The following is a 24,074-nucleotide window of genomic DNA, read 5'->3' as shown; positions in this document are numbered from 1 at the left end:
ATACACTTGATACCACCATGTGAAGATCAGAACTCATCACTTTTGTGTTACAATATGTGGGTGTATCACTCCAAAGTATATTTGTGTCAAGCTATTATGATCCAGAAAGACTGAGAACCTTTCCAGTAGATGCAGATTTGTACTGATTTTCTTACAAATACGATTATATGTTCTTTCTGTAATAGGTGTTCATCAACAATTATACCCAAAAATTTGTGTTTGTTTGTGTAACTAAGGGCCAATGGAGATATAAATAGGGTTCTATTTATGTTCTGATTATAGCTAAGCATAAATTGCAGTGTCAGTGTCTTCTCTTTACTTATTTATGAGCAGCTTATTTGCAGTATGATAACTTGACAGAAAATTATAAGTGATTTCATGACTGTTTGTAGTAGTTTGCATATCACTGTCCATCTGACAAAAGATATGTCATTGTGTCATCAGCACAACTTACAACCTTGTAGTTTTGGGGTTCAGTTACATCATTAACATACACAAAACCCCAATATCCTTCCTTGGAGCACACAATGTTGAAGTGTCTTGTGGGTTGATTTGATTGTTAGCAACTGTTCCTTCCTTTTAGAAGTAAACTTGGCACACTATTTCCTTTCTTTCAAATAGGCTACCACTCTCATTCCAAATGCTTCTAATTTATGCAGCAGAACTGTATGATTCGCAGTATCAAAAGCATTACTCATATTCAAATAGGTGCTTATTTATCTCCTTCATCTAGCTCCTTTAATATTTGATGTATAACAATTGCTACTGCTGTTACAACAGATCTTCCCTTACAAAAACCATGTTGTAGATTGTTAAATACATTACGTTTGATGAAATACACCTCAAGTTGATTTAATATTAATTTCTGTACAAATTTCTCAAGCTCTGAAGTTAATGAAATTGGCCTATAGGTTTTCATGTCAGTTCCTATTCACTTCTTATACACCGGTAGAATTTCAGTGATTTTTAAAAGATCACAGAATTCTCCATGACAGAGGAAGATATTTATTAAATGTGTCAGAGGTTTCACTATCCTCTGCATTCCTTTAGCAGCTTAGGTGAAATGTCGTCCCAGCCACAAGACATTTTAGCTTGAAATTTTCAAATGACTGCTAGGAAGTCCCACTCAGTAATGACATGGATGAAAAAAGATTGGCTAGTTTTTGCAACATTTAAATTCGGTGCCCAGTCATGTGTTTCATTTGTACCAATTGTATTAAACATCTGTGTAAATTGCTCACACACTTCTTTTGGATCATTTGTTAAATCATCATTTTCTTTTCCTGTTGTGCTGGTCTGTTCATGAGATTGCTGTTTCCAACATTCTTTACACATTATTTTCCAGGCTGTTTTACTAACACAGGTTGAGTTACTTAATGACAGGCATTTTTATGAGCTTTAAGGTTAGTAAAGGAATATTTGTATTTCTTTCTGAGCAGTTTGTATTTTGTTAAACAGCATTGTAATTTAGTACCTCTAAAGAGTATGTAACAGTCTTTCATGTTCTCTCTCAGTTCAATGATTTCTGGAGGCAAATTCTCAGCTTTGGGGTTAATAACTTTGTTCACTTGTTTTACTTGAATAGTTTATACAAATTTTCCCATCTATGATTTACATTTGTTGCATTGTAAACTGGTTCCCATTTATCGTTACCTAATGCCCTCTTAAGTTTATTTTAATTAAATTTTCTTTTATACATTAACATATCACTTTTAGTTGTATCTACTTTCCATACATCAATTTCCATACTAACGGATTTGTGGTCGGATATGTTGTTTTCAGTGATGGTTTCATTTAGGTTCTCCTTTGTTATGTTTGTGAATATGTGGTCAACAAATGTCTGTCTTTCTACAGTAATTCTTGTATGCTCTGGGTTAATGTGAAAATAGCTATAACACTGAATGAAGTCAACTTAACACAAATAATTATTGCTTTTATTTAAAGAGTCTACGTTGATGTCTCCAAAAGAAAGTACATTTTTTTTACACTGATGTCTTCCCAGCAGGTCCTCCAGACCACTGAAATATTCTCCAGTACTGCTTCTAGATGACTTATACAGAGCTGCTATAATCAGGCTGTTATTCCCTAGTTTTACATTTACTGGTGGAGCCTCAAGAACCATTTCTTTACTCAGAACATCAATTCGTTTGACTTTTTCACATGCTTTATCATTTCTGCTATAAGTACCTACCCCTTCACTTTATGTATCCTTTTGCAGTACAAGTTTACAAGTTTGTAATTTCTTAGTCTGTGTCCACATGCTTGCTCTTCCTTGCAATCTAATTCACTCACACAAAGAAATGTAATTTTTATTCATTTAGGTATACATCCAAATTCTCCATTTAATTCATTATATACTGAACATTCTGGTATGTAAGTAAATCCCCCCCTCTCTGAACCATGGACCTTGCCGTTGGTGGGGAGGCTTGCGTGCCTCAACGATACAGATAGCCGTACAGTAGGTGCAACCACAACGGAGGGGTATCTGTTGAGAGGCCAGACAAACGTGTGGTTCCTGAAGAGGGGCAGCAGCCTTTTCAGTAGTTGCAGGGGCAACAGTCTGGATGATTGACTGATCTGGCCCTGTAACACTAACCAAAATGGCCTTGCTGTTGTGGTACTGCGAACGGCTGAAAGTAAGGGGAAACTACAGCCGTAATTTTTCCCGAGGGCATGCAGCTTTACTGTATAATTAAATGATGATGGTGTCATCTTGGATAAAATATTCTGGAGGTAAAATAGTTCCCCATTTGGATCTCCGAGCAGGGATTACCCAAGAGGAAGTTGTTATCAGGAGAAAGAAAACTGGCGTTCTACGGATCGGAGCGTGGAATGTCAGATCCCTTAATCGGGCAGGTAGGTTAGAAAATTTACAAAGGGAAATGGATAGATTAAAGTTAGATAGAGTGGGAATTAGTGAAGTTCGGTAACAGGAGGAACAAGACTTTTGGTCAGATGAATACAGGATTATAAATACAAAATGAAATAGGGGATATGCAGGAGTAGGTTTAATAATGAATAAAAAAAAATGAGTGTGGGTAAGCTACCACAAACAGCATAGTGAACACACTATTGTGGCCAAGATAGACACAAAGTCCACGCCTACTACAGCAGTACAAGTTTATATGCCATCTAGCTCTGCAGATGATGAAGAAATTGATGAAATATATGATGAGATAAAAGAAATTATTCAGTTAGTGAAGGGAGAAGAAAATTTAATAGTCATGGGTGACTGGCATTCGACAGTAGGAAAAGGAAGAGAAGGAAATGTAGTAGGTTAATATATGGATTGGGGCTAAGATATGAAAGAGGAAGCCACCTGGTAGAATTTTGCACAGAGCATAACTTAATCATAGCTAACACTTGGTTCAAGAATCATGAAAGAAGGTTGTATAAATGGAAGAACCCTGGAGATACTAGAAGGTTTCAGATAGATTATATAATGGTAAGACAGAGATTTGGGTACCAGATTTTAAATTTTAAGACATTTCCAGGTGGAGATGTGGACTCTGACCACAATCTATTGGTTATGAACTGTAGATTAAAACTGAAGAAACTGCAAAAAGGTGGGAATTTAAGGAGATGGGACCTGGATAAACTGAAAGAACCAGAGGTTGTACAGAGTTTCAGGGAGAGCATACAGGAACAATTGACGGGAATGGGGGAAAGAAATACAGTAGAAGAAGAATGGGTAGCTTTGAGGAATGAAATAGTGAAGGCAGCAGAGGATCAAGTAGGTAAAAAGACGAGGGCTAGTAGAAATCCTTGGGTAACAGAAGAGATACTGAATTTAATTGATGAAAGGAGAAAATACAAAAATGCAGTAAATGAAGCAGGCAAAAAGGAACACAAAAGTCTCAAAAATGAGATCGACAGGAAGTGCAAAATGGCTAAGCAGGGATGGCTAGAGGACAAATGTAAGGATATAGAGGCTTATCTCACGAGGGGTAAGATAGATACTGCCTACAGGAAAATTAAAGAGACCTTTGGAGAAAGGAGAACCACTTGCATGAATATCAAGAGCTCCAATGGAAACCCAGTTCTAAGCAAAGAAGGGAAAGCAGAAAGGTGGAAGGAGTATATAGAGGGTCTATACAGGGGCGATGTTCTTGAGGACAATATTATGGAAATGGAAGAGGAGGTAGATGAAGATGAAACTGGAGATCCGATACTGCGTGAAGAGTTTGACAGAGCACTGAAAGACCTAAGTCGAAACAAGGCCCCAGGAGTAGACAACATTCCATTAGAACTACTGACAGCCTTGGGAGAGCCAGTCCTGACAAAACTCTACCATCTGGTGAGCAAGATGTAGGAGACAGGCGAAATTCCCTCAGACTTCAAGAAGAATGTAATAATTCCAATCCCAAAGAAAGCAGGTGTTGACAGATGTGAAAATTACCGAACTATCAGTTTAATAAGTCACAGCTGCAAAATACTAACGCGAATTCTTTACAGATGAATGAAAAAAATGGTAGAAGCCGACCTTGGGGAAGATCAGTTTGGATTCTGTAGAAATGTTGGAACATGTGAGGCAATACTGACCTTACGACTTATCTTAGAAGAAAGATTAAGGAAAGACAAACCTACATTTCTAGCATTTGTAGACTTAGAGAAAGCTTTTGACAATGTTGACTGGAATACTCTCTTTCAAATTCTGAAGGTGGCAGGGGTAAAATACAGGGAGCAAAAAGCTATTTACAATTTGTACAGAAAGCAGATGGCAGTTATAAGAGTCAAGGGACATGAAAGGGAAGCAGTGGTTGGGAAGGGAGTGAGACAGGGTTGTAGCCTCTCCCTGATGCTATTCAATCTGTATATTGAGCAAGCAGTAAAGGATACAAAAGAAAAGTTCGGAGTAGGTATTAAAAGCCATGGAGAAGAAATAAAAACTTTGAGGTTCATTGAAGACATTGTAATTCTGTCAGAGACAGCAAAGGACTTGGAAGAGCAGTTGAATGGAATGGACAGTGTCTTGAAAGGAGGGTATAAGATGAACATCAACACAAGCAAAACAAGGATAATGGAATGTAGTCGAATTAAATCGGGCGATGCTGAGGGAATTAGATTAGGAAATGAGACACTTAAAGTAGTAAAGGAGTTTTGCTATTTGGGGAGCAAAATAACTGATGATGGTCGAAGTAGAGAGGATATAAAATGTAGACTGGCAATGGCAATGAAAGCGTTTATTGAAGTAGAGAAATTTGTTAACATCGAGTAAAGATTTAAGTTTCAGGAAGTCGTTTCTGAAAGTATTTGTATGGAGTGTAGCCATGTATGGAAGTGAAACATGGACGATAAACAGTCTGGACAAGAAGAGAATAGAAGCTTTCGAAATGTGGTGCTACAGAATAATGCTGAAGATTAGATGGGTGGATCACATTACTAATGAGGAGGTATTGAATAGAATTAAGGAGAAGAGGATTTTGTGGCACAACTTGACTAGAAGAAGGGATCGGTTGGTAGGACATGTTCTGAGGCATCAAGGGATCACCAATTTAGTACTGGAGGGCAGCATGGAGGGTAAAAATCGTGGAGGCAGACCAAGAGATGAATACACTAAGCAGATTCAGAAGGATGTGGGCTGCAGTAGGTACTGGGAGATGAAGAAGCTTGCACAGGATAGAGTAGCATGGAGAGCTGCATCAAACCAGTCTCAGGACTGAAGACCACAACAGCAACAACAACAACAACAACAAGTATTAAATTAGAATGTTTTACTCCAAAAAAGCATCCCTATTACTGTTGTGATTGGCAATTTTGTATAAGTCATCTTTCTCTGCAATAATTTTGCTTATTTTCTCACATAAAAGTTTATTGCCTTCGAAATTTAGATGCATCTCATGTTTGGTATGTAGGCATTTGTCCATTTTACGTATATCCACGATTCTACATTTTCCAAATGAAGCACACATCTGTTTGATTTTGATGTTATTTTTTCATATCTCCTTGTTGACATACGAGTTGCATATTAGGTCATGCTTATGAGGCAGCGTTGCAACTAGTTGCATTTTGACATTTGTTAGCTTTTAAGAACTTTTACAGGCTTGCTAAGCAATTTTTTGCCTCATTTCTTATGACATTGTTGGCACCAGCTATGTTCACAACATATTCATTTTTCACCATCCTTTTTTTCCTGTAGCTTGACACTGGTAAAATTTTTCATACTTGCAACTGGTTTTACTATTCCCATTGCTTGTCTAGTAAAATACTTGACAGGTTTCTGACATGGTTGTCTGTTAAGAAAAGGACAGTGTACCTTTTTTGTGACCGATGCTTGATTCTCTTGTCACTGTGTTTTGCTGTTGTTTAGTTTTCTCCACCCCTGCGTTGCTTATGAACTTCATTTCCATAACATTTCATACTTTCATGTTTGTCACTAACACTTGTTTCAGTAGTAATTGCAGAGTGATTATCATCAGCAAATGTATACAATTTTTGTGGTAATAATGGTTCACAACAGTCTACAGATGTTAGTTTTTTTCATATTCAATTTGGAACAGTGTGGCTAGGACCTGTGTGACATCATGCCCAAGATCCCCCCCCCCACATCCTAAAGTGGTATTCCATCACTCACTCAACCTACGCAATTCCTAGTCCACTCCTATATCACTAACACTTTCAACCCCTTGGCTGGCAATCATCACTGTGGAAAACCTAGGTGCAAGATCTGCCTGGATAACCTTCCAGCACTTCCTTCTACAGCCTGTCACAGGCTTATCCTTCCCTTCAGAAGCTGCACCACTCAGAAAACAGCCATGTCATATACCAACTCTGCTATAGACACTACACGACTTTTTATATTTGCAAGACTACCAACTAGCTATTCACCAGGTTGAATGGCCACCACCAAATTATTACCACCAACAAAGTTTACCACTAAGCCCAACATGCCCAATTTCAATGGTTACTTCACAACCTCACCCACGTGTAATCTTCTTCACACCACCAGTTTTTTCTGAACTTCACAGATTGGAATTATCCTTGCAACAAATCCTTTCCCCCCATAATTGTCCTGGCCCCAATCTCTGGTATCCAGCTTCACCCACACTCTCCACCCAACAGTTTATCCTTTCTCCATCATATTACCCCCTGCCAATTCATGTCCTCATACCGTCTTCAGTGTGAACTGTTCCCCACTACTCTGACATCTGTGTATCACATGTCTAGCCTATGCACCTGCCAATCCTCCCTCCTGCATTCCTAGCCAGCAAACCTGCTGCCTCCCTCCAAGGCACTAGCCATTCATCACTAACCTCTCTTCTTGCCTCTACCCACCCCATCTGATGCAACTCCTAACCCAACCTAGCCCATCTTCCAAACTGCAATGCTAGAATTGTGCATCCAGTCGGTGCCATGGAAGGGCATAGGTGTGTGAAAGCATGCATGTGTATGTATTTGTGTTCTAGCTCAAGAAAGGGTTTACTCTGAAAACTTGAACAAGTTTCCTTTCTTTATTCTGTGTGTCTGCAACAACTAGACACTCCTACTTTTCGATGAGTGGCTTCCTTTACTCCTACAGTATTTAGAAACTTTTTCCTTGTGCAGAAAAGAGTAAATTACTCAGTAATGACAGTTTTCAGTGTTCTACATAGTGATATCAAGAGTCTTGCTCTTGATACACCAAAATCCACCAATAGCAAATTGAAACAATAATTGTTACAAAATACCTTCTATTCAATTAGTTATTTGTTTAGCAGAAATGAGTGCATACAGCAAGAAAATTGTGTTTCATTCAGTTGTAGACAGACGATCCAAAAAGTAAAAACTATCAATATATCGTAATAAGCATATGGACGTAGTTAGTGTATAACTGAGATGGGCCATTTAGTGCAAGGATAAATATATTTTTTGTCATAAAAGATGTAACTGATTTACAAATGTTTAGTTATTACTAATATCAATCTAATGTCTTGTCCTGTATATCTTGTTGTATTATGTACATTATTTATTTTTATTTATTATGATGTAACTTTAGCTGATATGATTATTACCTTGAAGCTGCAATATTGTACTCTACTGTATCCATTATTGTACATTTTATGGAAAATTCATGATTGTAAATATTGTAAAAACACTGACTTGATCCACATCCTAGAAATTCTAATGATACTGAGATCAAAAAATCTCACAATTAAATAAATATTATTTGGCCTCAAATGTAACAAAAAATAGAAAGGAATATAATGACGAGAATGGGTGGGCTACACATAATCCAGAGCTCCAAAACACAGAGACTTTCCACTGAATCAAGTAATGAAGTATGGGGGAAAAACCAGAGAGTGATATTGTTACATCTATTATATTTATGTCACATACTCCAATTTGTTATTAAATTGATATACACTTACCTTTGATTCTTCCCCATAAGATGGTGCTGTAATGGTTAAGTAATAAACATTATTTCCAGCCAGGGATCGGCACAATAACCTAAGTTTGCTGTATGTTGACTTTATTGGATGATTCTGTAAAAAATGAAAAAAATATGCTAAAAATCAATATGAATTTTATTATCTGGAGGGGCAATTTCAAACTTGATAGTTATGTAGATAGGTGAAGATTATCCTCAGAAATTTTAGTTTTAGGACAAACCTTCTATTGCACTGCAGTGCCACAGAATTTTGAATTAATTAAATGCTGTAACATGCCAGACATTTAAATAAATAAACAATGTTTCCTTATAAAATGGAGACATATCTGAAATGATTTACATTTAAATATCTGACTATGGTAGCTAACAACTGAACACGTTGTATTACATTATTTCTTAATGAACAATCTGAGAAGTATGTTTCAGCTTAACATTATTTTTCACTTATTGAAAGTAATACTTCACCTACATAATTATCTTGTTTATTAACTTAATTCAGCAACTGAAATGTACAGTGAACATATTTATCAGGACACTAATAGAAACAGATAACTGTCAGCAATAAAAAGCAGTTTAAAAAGTTCTGGACTGTTTAATCACCAGGGAAGTGAAAGACTGTATTTGGTGGTTTTCCCAGAAGTATAGTATAAAAAGGAAGATTGAAAAACTAGGGGGGAATGAAAGATCCCTTCAGCCAAAATTAGATAAAGCAGGGAGAGATGTGGGCATGTTAAGGATAGAGAGAGTGTGATGGAAAATGTTATTCAACTTGAATAATATTATTCACTTATTCCTTACGAGCCAATAAAAGATGTCCATATAAAAACTCTGGATTGATGTATGAGCAGGTTTAGAGAAAGGCAACTGAGCATCTCCACTGCAGTGAATGGGTTGCTTATGCTTTGGAATCGTGGCTTGGCCGTGTCTTAGAAATTAGGGAGTAGATTGGCAGGGGACAATGTCAATGCCTGACAAAAAGTTGGAGAGACATAATGTAAAATGTCAGTCTGTTATAAGATTCTATTTGGGGATTTTGTTCTGGTCTACAAATTAATAAGAGATCTGTTCACCTAACATTGTAATTGTTATATATGTGCAATAAAATACAGAAAAGTATTTAGAAAGTGGTTACATCACTTCATAAAAACTTGTGCAGATCAGAACTCTGTTACAGCACTCAGCCCTCTGCAGAAGGTGAAGAAGTCAAGCAGCACAAATCAGTGGCACCATATAGCAGGTCCACTGAATCAAGAAACTTCAAGAAAGGTGGCCATATGAACATAATTAAGGCAAAAATTACTGTGATATCATCAGGATGACAAATCATTTGTGGAAGTAACATGCCATACTGACTTCATCCAGCTAAAAGAAAATGGATGTTACATTCCAAGAGATTTATGAAGTGCTTAAGGAAACAAAGAGAAAGTCACAGGACTTTTTCTAAAAGCCTTGAGGTAAATTTAGGAAACATGTTTGACCCACTGCTTCACTTATGAAATCAATAGGTATAGCTAGGACACAACAAACTGTTAGGAGATCTGAAAAGTAAGGATGCAGGAAAGCCATTATGTGAAAGAAATTTTGGTTGTTGTTAAAGTATATTTACAATAAATGATGATCATGAAAAAAATAGTTACTTTGAAAAAAACCACATATTCTCCCTCTTACACTAATCACCTGCTGATTTTGCGTACTAGTTGATTTGAAAAGTTACGTAGCTTGACTGTTTTCAGAGAACACTATCTGCTGTCTATTTACTGGAAAAGTTAAGAACCTGTATAATATGAACATTAGTATTACTAGAATTTACATCCCGAGTCCAAAAATTCTCATAAATTGTAGAAGGAGTAGCTATTAATGCATGAAACTCTTTTACTTTATTTTCAAATTCTGACCTGGAGATTGCTTGCTCCCTTCCTGATGTCTGCTATCAACCTGTTATGCAGTTTTTGCAACTGCTATTTCATAAAGAAAATATTTTACTATGGAATATAAAGACATGCTGCTGGGATGAAAACTTCTGGGCAAATACAACTCAGTACTTCATTTTCAATAAGGAGATATTGTCAGAAGTGGAAGTAGTATTTAACATACTTCTAGGATGTCTAATAGGACAAGTATCAAGGAAAAATTCAATTTAGAAAGCTGTTGAAATTACAGGGGGACAGAATGGGTACCATCAGGAGATCAAATGTTTACTAATGCTAATAGAAAACACTTCAAAGTAGAAAATATTAATCCTAGATTTCATAAATTCTATGCTCAGTTTTCAGGGAGGAAAGATGAAGTGGTTGGAGATGGCTTGAAAAGGAGTGAGGGGCAAATCACTCAGATCACAAGTTGAGAGAGCTCCTGATGTACATATACTGAGTTGGAAGACAACGCAGTTCTTGGAGGCAATCAAGGGAAATGCAGTTGTGTACAGGAAGTTTGTACAATGAGAAACTGTTGCAAACCTGCAAGAAAAACTTGGATGATCAACACTTGGTTCAACAAATATTAGCTGACCTTTGCAATATATAAAAATGTGTTGAAATGTATATGAGACAAGACTCATTGTTTGATTAAATTATCACTGATTTATTGGTGGAGTAAATAATGTCAAGTATTTAGGATTTCAATTCATGATAAATTAAAACAGAATGAAAACACAAATCTAGTTTTGGGCAAGCAAATGCCAGACAGAGATTAATTTAAAGATTCCTGAGGAAGAGTAACTTACCCCTGGAAGAGGTTCCCTGCACAAATCATCCAACAAATTCAGAAATTTAGCATCATTCTGGAACATGCTGCAGCAATCTAATCCGAACACTTGGTATTTAGACAACTGCTTCACAGCACATTTTTTCATTATGTCCTTTGCAGTAATTAATACTACTCTTTCCTCAAAAATAGTCCAGAGCATAAGTATAAAACTACAACTTTTACAAAGACTTAAAGGCTTAAAAATAGTACAGAAAGGATCCAGATATGTGGGTTCTATGTATTGAACAACCTTTCAGAGCACACTGAATGTCTCATGACTAACATGGTGGGCTACCTCTAATGAGTACAATGTTAAACTCTCTTCAATATTCCTTTTTGGTAATGTGATGGAGTTCCAGATTAAATTAAACAAAATTCTGTAGTGCAGCTCCTACTACTTCAATTAACAGAATCTTCACAGAAACTGGAAATCAGAAAGTATGCCTCCAAGAATGTAACCAAAGATCATCCACAGATGTATTTCTTATACAAATGACACAATGAGCTTATATGATGATTATCAGCTGTTGTGACTTCTCAAGTGACATGATCCAATCATTGTTTTTCAGTACATTTCAAGCATTTGATTCTGTGTATTTCTGCATTAGACACAGCATTTCTTTGTCAAAAATGGGACAGAAAGCACAGATGAAAGAGTCATTTACAAGTTATCAAGCAGAAGTGGTGGGATCTCCTCTCTCCTTTAGAATAGTCACAGCCAACCTTCTTCCAGAAGATGAAAAACTGACACTCTCACACTTGGTTCCATTTCTAGCGATCAGCTTTGTAGAGATATTCAACTCGACCTGCTGTGGTGGATGAGGTGAGGATTGACATAAACCAGAATCAGAATCCTTCTCCACTAATCCCACCTTGTTCACATGGTCTCCATCATCATCATCTTTACTTGTCTCTGGTACAAAATCCTCATCTTCATCACTGAAGTCAATTTCAAGTTCAACATTAGAATTCTCTAAGAGACCAACATTTTTTTTTTCACCAGAAAGTTCACACTTATGGAACATCATGAGTGATTGTATCAAATGCTTTTTATTAGTCTAGGAATATGCTCAGGGTATGTTCCTTCTTATCTAAGGCCTGTACCATTTCATACAGAAAAGAAAATGTTGCTGTTTTGGTTGAATGATATTTTCTAAAACTATGTAATTATTCTATTAGTGTATTATATTTATTTATGAAATTAGATGGTCTTTCATGTAAAAGCTTCTATAGAATTTTTGAAAATAGACAGTAGAGAAACAGGTCTATAGTTTAACACCCCTTTGTGGCTTCCTTTTTTGTGTAGTGGTTTCACTTTAACAATTTTTAAGCAAGTTGTAAAGTTTCCAGTTGAGATGGACAGGTATACAAGTTTTGTCAGTGGTTCAGAGATCAAGTCTACACATATTTTTACAACAAAATCTAGCATATTGTCTATTCCTAATGAGTAGTTGATTTTAGAAGCTTGATTTCTTGCTGTTCCTCTTGTATTCTAGCTGGCATGACAAATAATGTGTTATCTACTGATCAATGTTGATGTATGCAGGATGTTTATTGGTGAAATTTTGCTTGTTCATGTTCTATCACATTCACAAAATAATGGTTAAACACATTAGTTACACTCTTTGGTTTGCTGATAGTTAATCCACAACATAGGAATAAAAAATGATTCTGTGATCTTTCATATTTTATTAATTGACTACACATGTTATTGACCAAGTCTCTGTTGAAACATATAACTCATACAAGTTAGCCACCAAAATATACAAATATTCATATGCAAGTCTTAATATGGGCCACCCAGTCCAAAAATCTTCAGCTGCAGGTGAGCTCTTACACAACTAACATCCTCACTTGAGGGCATGGCTGCTCAAGCCAGACTTCACAAAATCCTCACTAGAGTACCAACTAATCCAGGAGATACATTGAGGAAGGAGGATGGGGAATACACAAAGATAGCACATGAGTCATTGGAACTGCTCCTCAAAACTCACTTTCCTCAATATGCTAAGGCGGATAACATAGACCAGAATGCAATCCCTGGTAGACAATGGTTCTCAGTCACTCGAAGAGAGGACTGGGAATTGGCCAAGGAGTGTGTCGACTTCAATAAAATCCAATGGGCAGTGGGGACATTCCAACCATTCAAGTCACCTGGCCCAGATGGAATCTTTCCAGCTCTCCTGCAACAGGTGGGAGAGAATCTCATAAGAATCCTATGCGGGGTATTCAGGGTTAGCCTAACAGCAGGGATCATTCCCAATGCATGGAGGGTAGAGGACGTTGTTTTTACTCCAAAGCCAGGGAGAACTGATCATACCAAGGCCAAGGATATGAGACAAATCAGTCTGTCCTCCTTCATTCTTAATACATTGGAAAAACTGGTTAATGTAAATTTTGGAGAGAGGAGGCTAGTTAGGGCTCCTATACATTCATACCAACACACATATCAACCAGGTAAATCATGTGAGACAGCTCTCCATCAACTCATTGGGAGGGTGGAGGAAGCATTTCACTTTCAACAAATAGCCCTCTGCATTTTCCTGGACATCGAGGGGACATTTTAGTAATACAACCTTCGATTCCATGGTTAGGGCAGCAGAGGTGCATGACCAAGGGACCACTATAAGTAGGTGGACTAGGGCCATGCTTCATGGAAGGAAGGTAGAGGCCACCATGATGAATGAAAAGATGGTAATTAACCCCACTAGAGGTTGTTCACAAGGAGGAGTTTTGTCCTCTTTATTGTGGAATCTAGTGGTGAATGAACTCATTGCGGAACTAAATTCCAGACAATGCTTTTGACAGGTATACACAGATGACCTTCTCTTAGTAATACCTGGCAAATTTACTGACACTGGTAGGAATATGGCACAAGGTGCATTGGACATTGTGCAAGACTGGTCCATTAAACAGGATCTAAGGGTTAATCCTAACAAGATGGTTGTGGTACCATTCACTAAGAAGCATATCCAACACTCAAGTTGGAATCTAAAGCTCTTCGATGAAACTCTACCTGTGAAGGGGATAGTGAAATAGCTAGGGGTAACCTTAGATGAGAAACTAATGTGGACCTCTCACATTAAGAGCATCTGCTCTGAGGTGGAAGGTACTCGTGAGTACCAGTTTGGCAAAAACTGGGGCCCCAAAGGAATGCACTGGATATACACCACGGTTGTTGGACCTAGGATCTCCTATAGGGCTGCAGTGTGTTGGAAGAAGGTAGAACAGCAGGTTGCAGGTAAGGAGCTTGCTAAGGTGCAGAGACTGGCCTGCTTAGCCATAACAGGGGGAATTAGCAGCACACCAACCACTGAGATGCAAGCCATGCTGGACATGCCTCCACAGACCTTTGGGTCAAGATGGAGGCAGCAGCTGGTGCATACAGACTGAAAACTGGTAAAAACTGGATCTCATTGGGATATCCAGAATCACACACTAAAATAGTGACTGAGGTAAATATAGGAGAGGCTAGGGAAATGCTGGCTGACTATGTAATAACTCCCAATTGCTTTGACAAGCCTTACAATATAATAATTAGAAGCAGGGAGCAGCGGGTAAAAACAGTTCGACACTGTACGGGGTACATTGTCTGGTTCACTGATGGATAGAAATCAGACCAAGGTGCTGGGGATGGGGTGTGCAGGTTTCAGCCATGACTGGAGGGCATCATCTCTCTAGGAAAACTGGCCTTGGTATTTCAAGCTGAAATTACTGCAATCAGAGGGTGAGTGGAGGAGAATATGCATAGGTGCTACAAGGACTGTAGCATCTACATTTTTTCAGACAGCCAGGCAGCCCTGAAATCATTGGCAGCTCCTGCAACAAGATCTAAGATTGTTGCAGAATGTCACATGGCTCTGGTGGAGCTAGGGGGAAGCAACAGGTAAACCTAGTGTGGGTCCCTGGCCACTCAGGGATCAGTGGCAATGGACAAGCTGACAGATTGGCCAGGATGAGGGCAAAGGCTCCATTCATTGGACAGGAACCAGTCCTGACAATCACCAAGGCTGTGATCAAACTAGAACTATTGAACTGGCTTAGAAGACAGCACATAGAATACTGGACCAAGGTCTATAAACAAAAACATAGTAAGGTTATGATGCCAAAGCCGTATTCTAAAAGAAGCTCTGTAATCCTTGGCTTGAACAGGAAAGAGATTAAACTCATGGTTGGACTGATGACCGGCCATGGGAATTTCAAAAAACACCAACATACAATGGGTACAATGGAAGAAGACCCTGACTGTAGGACCTGTGATGAGAGTGAAGAAACTACATCACACTTAATCTTAGAATGCACAGCACTGGAGAGCAAGAGACACAGAATTTCTGGGACAACTAGACATGAAGAAATTATGTCTAACAAAAAACTGGTAAAGGGACTACATGCACTATTTAAGAGCAATGGTTGGCAGGGAGCGATACTGCACAATAAATTCAGTTTTGGTGCAGGCAGTGGCGGGTTAGACAAAAGCTGTTTTAGCTTCCCTGTCACAGTCAAATCAAATCAAATCAAACATCTCCACTCAATACGTGGCAATGTTATGAGCATGAATGCTCATGCTTCATCCTAGTAGTCCGCAGCTCGTGGTCGTGTGGTAGCGTTCTCGCTTCCCGCATCCGGGTTCCCGGGTTCGATTCCCGGCGGGGTCAGGGATTTTCTCTGCCTCGTGATGACTGGGTATTGTGTGATGTCCTTAGGTTAGTTAGGTTTAAGTAGTTCTAAGTTCTAGGGGACTGATGACCATAGATGTTAAGTCCCATAGTGCTCAGAGCCATTTGAACCTTTTTTATCCTAGTACTATTTCTCATCTGTAACATATGTAAATAAGAGCACCAAAACAGGAGGTATAGTGATTTAAATTAAGAGTGGCCAATCACAATTGTGACTTGATTGCTAGGAAGTCAATGAGAATGAGTTAAGCATGAGCACATTCATTTTTACGGAAAAGATGGTGGCTGATATCACAGGGGTGCAGAGAGAGGGAAGGGCAACAGGAACACCACTGTTACGACTTGGAATTCTGGTGGCAAACAGGATGGATGGGTGTCAGCATTGCTAAAGCTAATCTCATAAATAACCTCTGTGTTTTGCTCTCAAACAGAGACAGAGCAAGTGAAGTAACTTGTGTGTAGGTTGTTCAATTTTATAACTGTGCATTAAAATTTCATTTAGACTATAGTGATGACAAAGGTATAGATGAATGTAGTTCACTTTGCAAAGTTTATTCCCAGCAACAACACAGATGTTGTTGTACATAGTAAGTCAACCACTGAACTTGCTCTTGCTGCCGTACTTCTCTTTTGTGGCCAAGCAGAAGTCAAAGACAACCTGTCAGTTATGACCACTACTAATTTGAACTGTGGACATTTAATGGCACAGCACTGTGTAGGTCTGCATCATTCCTTTGGAAAAGATCTTGGCATTGGGTAGGGAAGACCCATGTGGCAAAAAGATCATTATACTTGTGAAAGCACAATTGGAATAAGCTTAATTGTCAGAAATATGGTGTTGTGATATTTGTGAAACTTTATAACAAGTTTTCATAAAGGACAATCTGCCTCAAGTATATAATTCATTTTTATCAGAACTTCATTACTTCTTTTAGTAGCAGCAAACCTTAACTTCCACATATTCATCTTATGCTACTGTAGAGCAACAGAATTCACAGGGTGGCGAACACCACACTAGTGGCTGCACTGCAGGTTAAAACAGGTAGATCTCTTGTAGGAATGACAATGTAAGGTCTTATTTTGTTTCTTAGTCAACAAAGAGGTGTATGATGTTCTCCTCCAGAGAGCAGGCAATGATACAATGTTACAATTTGGTGCATTAAGCAGCCACGAAACTGGAAAAAGGCATGCCAGAAATGACTCCCATATTTTACGGACTATAATACTTGCTTCTATCTGTGAAAATTTGCCACCAAAATTCAGGTGTGTCTTACACTCAAAATTCATATAAAATGTTGTCCAGTGTTTTATTTCAAATTCCTGCCAGTCTCAAAAATGAGCATGTATTCAAAGCTGTGGGAAACCTACCTCTATCTGGAACAGTAGAATCAACTGGCAGCAGCAGTGCACTGATGCAACAAACATGAATTGTGGGGATTCAGATGGTTCAAATGGCTCTGAGCACTATGGGACTCAACTGCTGAGGTCATTAGTCCCCTAGAACTTAGAACTAGTTAAACCTAACTAACCTAAGGACATCACAAACATCCATGCCCGAGGCAGGATTCGAACCTGCGACCGTAGTGGTCTCGCGGTTCCAGACAGCAGCGCCTTTAACCGCACGGCCACTTCGGCCGGCAATTGTGGGGATTCACAAGCTTGCTAACACTCTCTCCTTCCCACCCCACCATCATCATAAACCTAGTACACTATCTAGCCTATGACATGTCATTGCAGTCCACTGTGCCAGTGAACCTGAATTGAAAGTGATTTTTGTTACTAGTAATAGTAAAATATTTTTGCTTGTAGCTAGTTTCATAATAGAAAAAAAATAAAATGTATTCATATGATGTGGGCTATATATTGAAAGTAATACCATATACAGAGGAACATAGAAAAGCAGCAGTTGAGCACCATTTCAACCCTCCGCCAACACAAAAAACCATTCACAATTGGCAGGCTAGTACAGAAGAACTGAAAAACATTAGGAAGACCAAATATGTAAATAGAGGGCTGAACACAAATGGCCAAAACTAGAAGATGATGATTTTCAGGGATTTTAAAGGTCAGTTCAGTTTTATAAAATAAGATGTTTTTTAGTCTGGCTTTTCACACTGATAATAAAAATGGTAAAAATGTTATTTAAAAAATGCTTAAAACTTAAGGTGTGTCTAATAGTCCTTAATGTCTTATAGTCCATAAAATGCAGTAATTAGTCATCATAAAATAAGAAATGCAAAACAGAACTATTTTTCAGAAGAGTGAACCGCTATTTGACTTTGTATTACTATATGTATCTTCTGTACTAATCTACATTTCGGCTTTTATGCCATTATCAGGTACAATGCTGGATGCTCACGTGTGTGTTGCGTGGAAGCAGCAGTGATCAAATGGCTATTGCTGTATGTAGCCAACAGAACTGCATGCTATGCAAAAATATTTTCAGACAGAGGTGAGGTCAGAGCCATTGGGGAGCTGGCAGCTAGTGCCAAAGAGTTATGCAAAGGAAATGACAAGACCTAAAGGTGGGCCCTGAAGAGCAGGACAAATAAGAAAACGAAAGCTGGCAGAGGCATGGTGGGTGAGGAAGCAGTGAAACAGTCGTCAAGGTGGGCACATTCAGCAGCAGCAGGAAGTGGCATATTGGAGAAGTCACCAAAAGCTAAGCTACAAAGTCTTGTACCAACTGTTGAGCAGCTTAGTAAGAGTAGAAATCAGAATGATGGGCAAGGTACAGCTGGCATTGAGGGGGAGGTCAAACTGAGTGCAAATTTTTTATAGGTGCTGATCTCCTGAGTTTGTATAGGTGTGAAGTAAACTTTGAATCCTGTGAACTGAAATTCCAAGTTCGTGATAGAGAAGTAGTAGTCTCATATTTTAGCAGAATGAAATTGTGTAATAATTTCAAGGTGGCACAATATGTGGCTGAAGGAAACAGTAAAGCAAGTGTGGGATTAGTGAAGCTTCATAGGATTAGTCATGATAAAGAGGTACTGAAGACATTTCAGAGCAAAATACAAGAGGGAGTATCAGAGTTCGAGAGGTTCAAGGCACATTCAGGATTTTGCTCAGCCAAAGTATAGGAAAGTATTGAGGGCCACGTTTGGAGTATTTGTGTTCTATAGGAGGTTTGTGAAATTACAAAGCTTTAATAATCTAGCCCTGAGTCAGTTATAGAAAAATAATGTGCCCTGGAAGAGGTCAGAGCAAGTAGTGAATACATCAATCTGTTGCTTATGGCCCTAAAGATGAATGGTAGTGTAAGACTCATCTTGGATGCAAGGAACTTAAATGAGATCAAGGAACAAGAGACAGGTAGGCACATGTCGAAAGATGAGTCATCCATGTATGTGACTTGTGGACGATGCAATATACAGTTAGCAAACTAGTCAAGGAAATACGCAACTTTCCTGTATGAAGGTCTCTGTTATCAATTTTGTGTTTAGCCATTCAGCCATAACATTTCCATGTTCCGGATTGAAGAGTTCCTAGATAACAGAATGCAGCATGTCATTCTCAATGGAGAGAAGTCTTCTAAAGTAAAAAGATTTCAGGTGTGCCACAGGGGAGTGTCGTAGGACCGTTGCTATTCACAATATATATCAATGACCTTGTGGATAATATCGGAAGTTAACTGAGGCTTTTTGCGGATGATGCTGTAGTATATGGAGAGGTTGTAACACTGGAAAACTGTACTGAAATGCAGGAGGATCTGCAACGAATTGACCCATAGTGTAGGGAATGGCAATTGAATCTCAATGTAGACAAGTGTAATGTGCTGCGAATACATAAAAAGAAAGATCCTTTATCATTTAGCTACAATATAGCAGGTCAGCAACTGGAAGCAGTTAATTCCATAAATTATCTCGAAGTAGGCATTAGGAGTGATTTAAAATCGAATGACCATATCAAATTAATCGTGAGTAAAGCAGATGCCTGACTGAGATTCATTGGAAGAATCCTAAGGAAATGCAGTCCAAAAACAAAGGAAGTAGGTTACAGTACACTTGTTCACCCACTGCTTGAATACTGCTCACTGGAGTGGGATCCGTACCACATAGCGTTGATAGAAGAGATAGAGAAGATCCAACGGAGAGCAGCATGCTTCGTTACAGGATCATTTAGTAATCGCGAAAGCATTACGGAGATGATAGATAAACTCCAAAGCAGTATATTGCTCCCTCCTACGTATATCTCGTGAAGAGACCATGAGGATAAGATCAGAGAGATTAGAGCCCACACAGAGACATACAGACAATCTTTCTTTCCACGAACAATACGAGACTGGAATAGATGGGAGAACTGATAGAGGTAGTCAAGGTACACTCCGCCACACACCGTCAGGTGGCTTGTGGAGTATGGATGTAGATGTAGATGTGGATATTTGTAAGAGCAATTTATCAGGTGTTTGGGCCTGAGCTGATGAACCAGCTAATGGTATATGTAGATGACACCTTAATAGCTACAGAGATGTGGGCAGAGCATTATGAATTGTTGCAGAGGGTACTGGTGCGCTATGCAGAATGGAGGTATAGAACTTAAATTTAGTAAGACAGACTGGGTTAATAAAATGATTAAATTTTTGGGTCATGTGATTGATAGCAAAGGTGTTCAACCATGAGGGGGAGATCTTGGGCCCATTGAGGAATTTGCTCAGCCAAAGAAGAGGAAAGTATTGACAGCTACGTTTGGAGTATTTGGGTCCTATAGGAGGTTTGTGACATCACAAACCTTTAATAATCCAGCCCTGAGTCAGTTACTTAAAAATAACATGCCCTGGAATTGGTCAGACAAATGTGATGCAGCTTTCCTGGAACCAAAAGCACAAGTCTTGGACTGCAAAATGTTATACCATTTGGATTTGAGTAGACCATTCTACATGTTATCAAGTACCTGCGGCTATGGACCTGGGGTAGAAATACATAAAAAAAGATTAAAAAAATGGTGCACCACACAGGAGTTATACAAATTGGTCACAAATTGATATTCATACAGGTATCAACAGAAAATGGAAAATTGTATACTATGGCAGTCGATGGATGAATGTGTGATGCTACATCACAGTTTCTCCATGCAGCTGGCAAGGACAGTAAACAGGGGACATGTCAATACCAGGGTATAAAGCCTTTGCAAATTTCATTTTGTGTACTCAGGACGACAGTAACTATGCCTTGCAGACTGCTGCATGAAAAATACATGCAGATGTCAGAATTTGAGAGAGGACATGTAGTTGGGCTCAAGAAACCAGATGGAGTAATTGCTGAGTCACTCTACATTTGAATAGGACACATGCCACTATTTGACAATGCTGGCATGAATGCGTGAACCATGGCAGAACACAGCTTCAGGAAGGAAGTGGTTGACCAAAAGAGATGACAGAATGTGAAGACTGAGAAATTGTCCGAGAGGCGCTCAGAGCCCCATATTCACCGTTATCATCAATTCAATGTGCAACTGGCTCCAGGGACCATAAGCACTGTTAATAAGTGGCTCACAGAAAGGAGACTGTGCTTTTGGCACCCCCTGCACAGACTATAATTGACCTCTGTGCACCAATAAGACTGTTTGCAATTGTGTCAGGCACATTCGTCCTGGAATCTCATTGACTGGAGTAGAATTGTTTTCAGTGACAAGTCCTGCTTTGAACTGAGTCCTGATGACTGGTGAAGACGTGTCTGGAGATACCAATCTGACTGTCACCCCCCATTTGGCCTGACAACCAGAAATGATGTTCTGGGGTGTCATTTCATTTCATAACAGGACCCTTTCGGTTGTCATGTGCAGCAACTTAAAACACAGTGGTACGTCAGTGATATTCTACACCTCGCTTTGTTGCTTTTCATGTCTGAGCATCCTCGACTTTTGTTTCAACAACATAATGCCTGGCAAGAGTTCTTACTTATTGTCTTTGTGCTTGCCAAACCCTACCTTGGACAGTAAGGTCACTGGATCTCTCCCCAATTGAGAACATTTGGAATTTTATGGGCACAGCCCTCCAACCAGCTCGGGTTTTTGACAGTCTAAGGAGCCAGTTGGACAGAATCTGGTATAATATCCTGCAGGAGGGCATCCAACAACTCTATCAATCAATGTCAAGCAGGCTAATTGCTTGCATAAGTGCCAGAGGTGCACCAACACATTATTGACTTGCTCAATTTGTGCAGCTCTTTCTATTGAGTAAATCATCCATTTTTTTCTTAAATTTTAATCATCTGTTTGTGTATTTACACCATATCTACCAATCTCTGTCTCATCTGGATAATAATGCATTGTTGCAACAGACTGTGATGCACATTTAAATAAAGTATTTTGAATCGGGAATGCACTGCCATAGTCATTTTGATGCTATCATTTACAGTTATTGAGAAATTGTGTCTTGAAAATAAGACCAATTTTACTATGGCCGAATTGACTGATTTTGTTATCGATGGGTATGTATGTTTTCTTCGTTGTATTCGTTTGCTCTTTATCTTCTGTAGGATAGTTGGTTGTCACATCAGAAAGTAGATTTCTGTGTTTTTCCTTCTCTTCCATTCTCTGTTATCGAAAACTGGTACCCATGTCTTCCTCATTACTCTTCTTTCAAATATTAATAATTTTTCCTTTTCTTGCTTAGTCATGCTCCATGTTTCTGAACCATACATTACTGCTGGACATATCACTGTGTTGTAGATTTTCACCTTAGAGTTCACTGAGATCGATTTAGAGCCAAGTGTCTCTCTGAGGGAATGCATGCATTTCATTCCCACTGCTGTTCTTTCCTTGATGTCCATTTTTAGGTTGTTGTCTGTGGTAAACCAAGATCCCAAGTATTTGAACTGGTGTACTCTCTTGAAGCTCTTGCCATTTGTCTCAAGAAATTCTTCCTGATCTTGTCTTCTTCCTAATTGCATGAACTCTGTTTTGTCTTGATTCACTTTGAGCCCTACCTTCTGTGCATAATTGTCCATCTTCTGGTACATTCCTTTCAACTCGTGCCTTCTGGCATGTTTTGTTGAACCACTTCCTCTTCTTCATTATCTTCTTTCTTCCCAATATATCCTCTGCTACACTTAGTACTGTCGACTTTATTTCTTTCCACCTTTCCTCCATGTTCTCTCTTGCTTCCAGGATCTCTAGGACCGCCGGCATGGTAGCTCAGCGTGTTCGGTCAGAGGGTTAGCAGCCCTCTGTAATAAAAAAAACTGAGTAAATCGATCAACAACGAACCTAAACGGCTGTCTTACGACGTCCACCCCGAGCAGATGCAACAAACAAAAGCAAACAAAAAAATAAATAAATAAATAAAATAAAAAATAAAAAAAAGGGCCTCAAAACGGTTTTTGATTTCTACAGCATATTGTTCTTTAATGGCACTTTCTCGTAGTTTCTCAACATTCAATGCAGGTTCTAATGTCCCCTTCTTCCTATGTATGTAGGTGAACATGAGTTTAAGCCTGCACACAATGAGGAAGTGGTCTGATGCACAGTCAGCTCCTCTATACAACATGACGCCCATGACTCTATGGCTATAGTGCTAGTCCACCGAGATGTGATCTATCTGGTTGGTGGTTCTCCCATCCGCTGAGCACCATGTTCCCTTATGTATTCTCTTGTGTTTGAAGCAAGTCAAACTTACTCTCAGGTTCTTTGAGATAGCTAAGTTGATCATCCCCTGTTACTATTGTTTCTCAATTTTAATTCAATGACGTTTTGAAAAGTCTTTCCAGAAGAACATCTGGGTAATATATTGTCATTTTATATTCACAGAAAACTATGTTAATTGTTGGAACTTCTGGACATTTTACAAACAAATGATGATGAAATACCATATAATGATATTACTGTATTACAAACTACACTAAGAGATCAAAAGGATCCGAACACCCCCAGTAACATACATTTTTCATATTAGGTAGATTGTGGTGCCACCTACTGCCAGGTACTCCATATCAATGACCTAAGTAGTCATTAGCAGGGGGTGTACATGGCCAAGGGAAAAAAATTCCCGGATTTCCCAGTTAAAAATACACTTTTTCCATGTTAAGTGACAGTATATTTTCCCTCCGAACTGTAAAACTTATCAATACTTTGAATGGTTATGGTTTTATACATGGGCATAGAATTACCCAGCACTTTAGAAAACGAAACTCAGGGAAAAAGACACGTTTTGGAAATATCTTTGATGTGCTGCAACATGTATTTTCGTATCACGGAAGTATACATTGGAATTCCACCAAACACTTTCTGAATCATTGAAATCGAGGTTGCGATGTGCTTTTGTAAGTCAGTCATAGCTCACGTAA

The 24,074-nt window shown here is 38.7% G+C and overlaps 1 protein-coding gene across 1 annotated transcript in view; it reads right to left on the bottom strand.

Moving 5' to 3' along the window:
- Nucleotides 1-24,074, bottom strand: part of LOC126474385 (cytosolic carboxypeptidase Nna1) — a 325,956-nt gene that overhangs the window by 144,273 nt on the left and 157,609 nt on the right. The window contains exon 7 of the mRNA XM_050101852.1: nt 8,349-8,462. Within this exon, the coding sequence (XP_049957809.1) occupies nt 8,349-8,462 (114 nt within the window). The remainder of the gene's footprint in view (nt 1-8,348; nt 8,463-24,074) is intronic.

Source organism: Schistocerca serialis, chromosome 4 (assembly GCF_023864345.2).
Source record: "Schistocerca serialis cubense isolate TAMUIC-IGC-003099 chromosome 4, iqSchSeri2.2, whole genome shotgun sequence".
Taxonomy (NCBI): Eukaryota; Metazoa; Arthropoda; class Insecta; order Orthoptera; family Acrididae; genus Schistocerca; species Schistocerca serialis.
The sequence above is the reverse complement of the archived record's forward strand: the minus strand, read 5'-3'. Positions and strand labels throughout refer to the sequence as shown.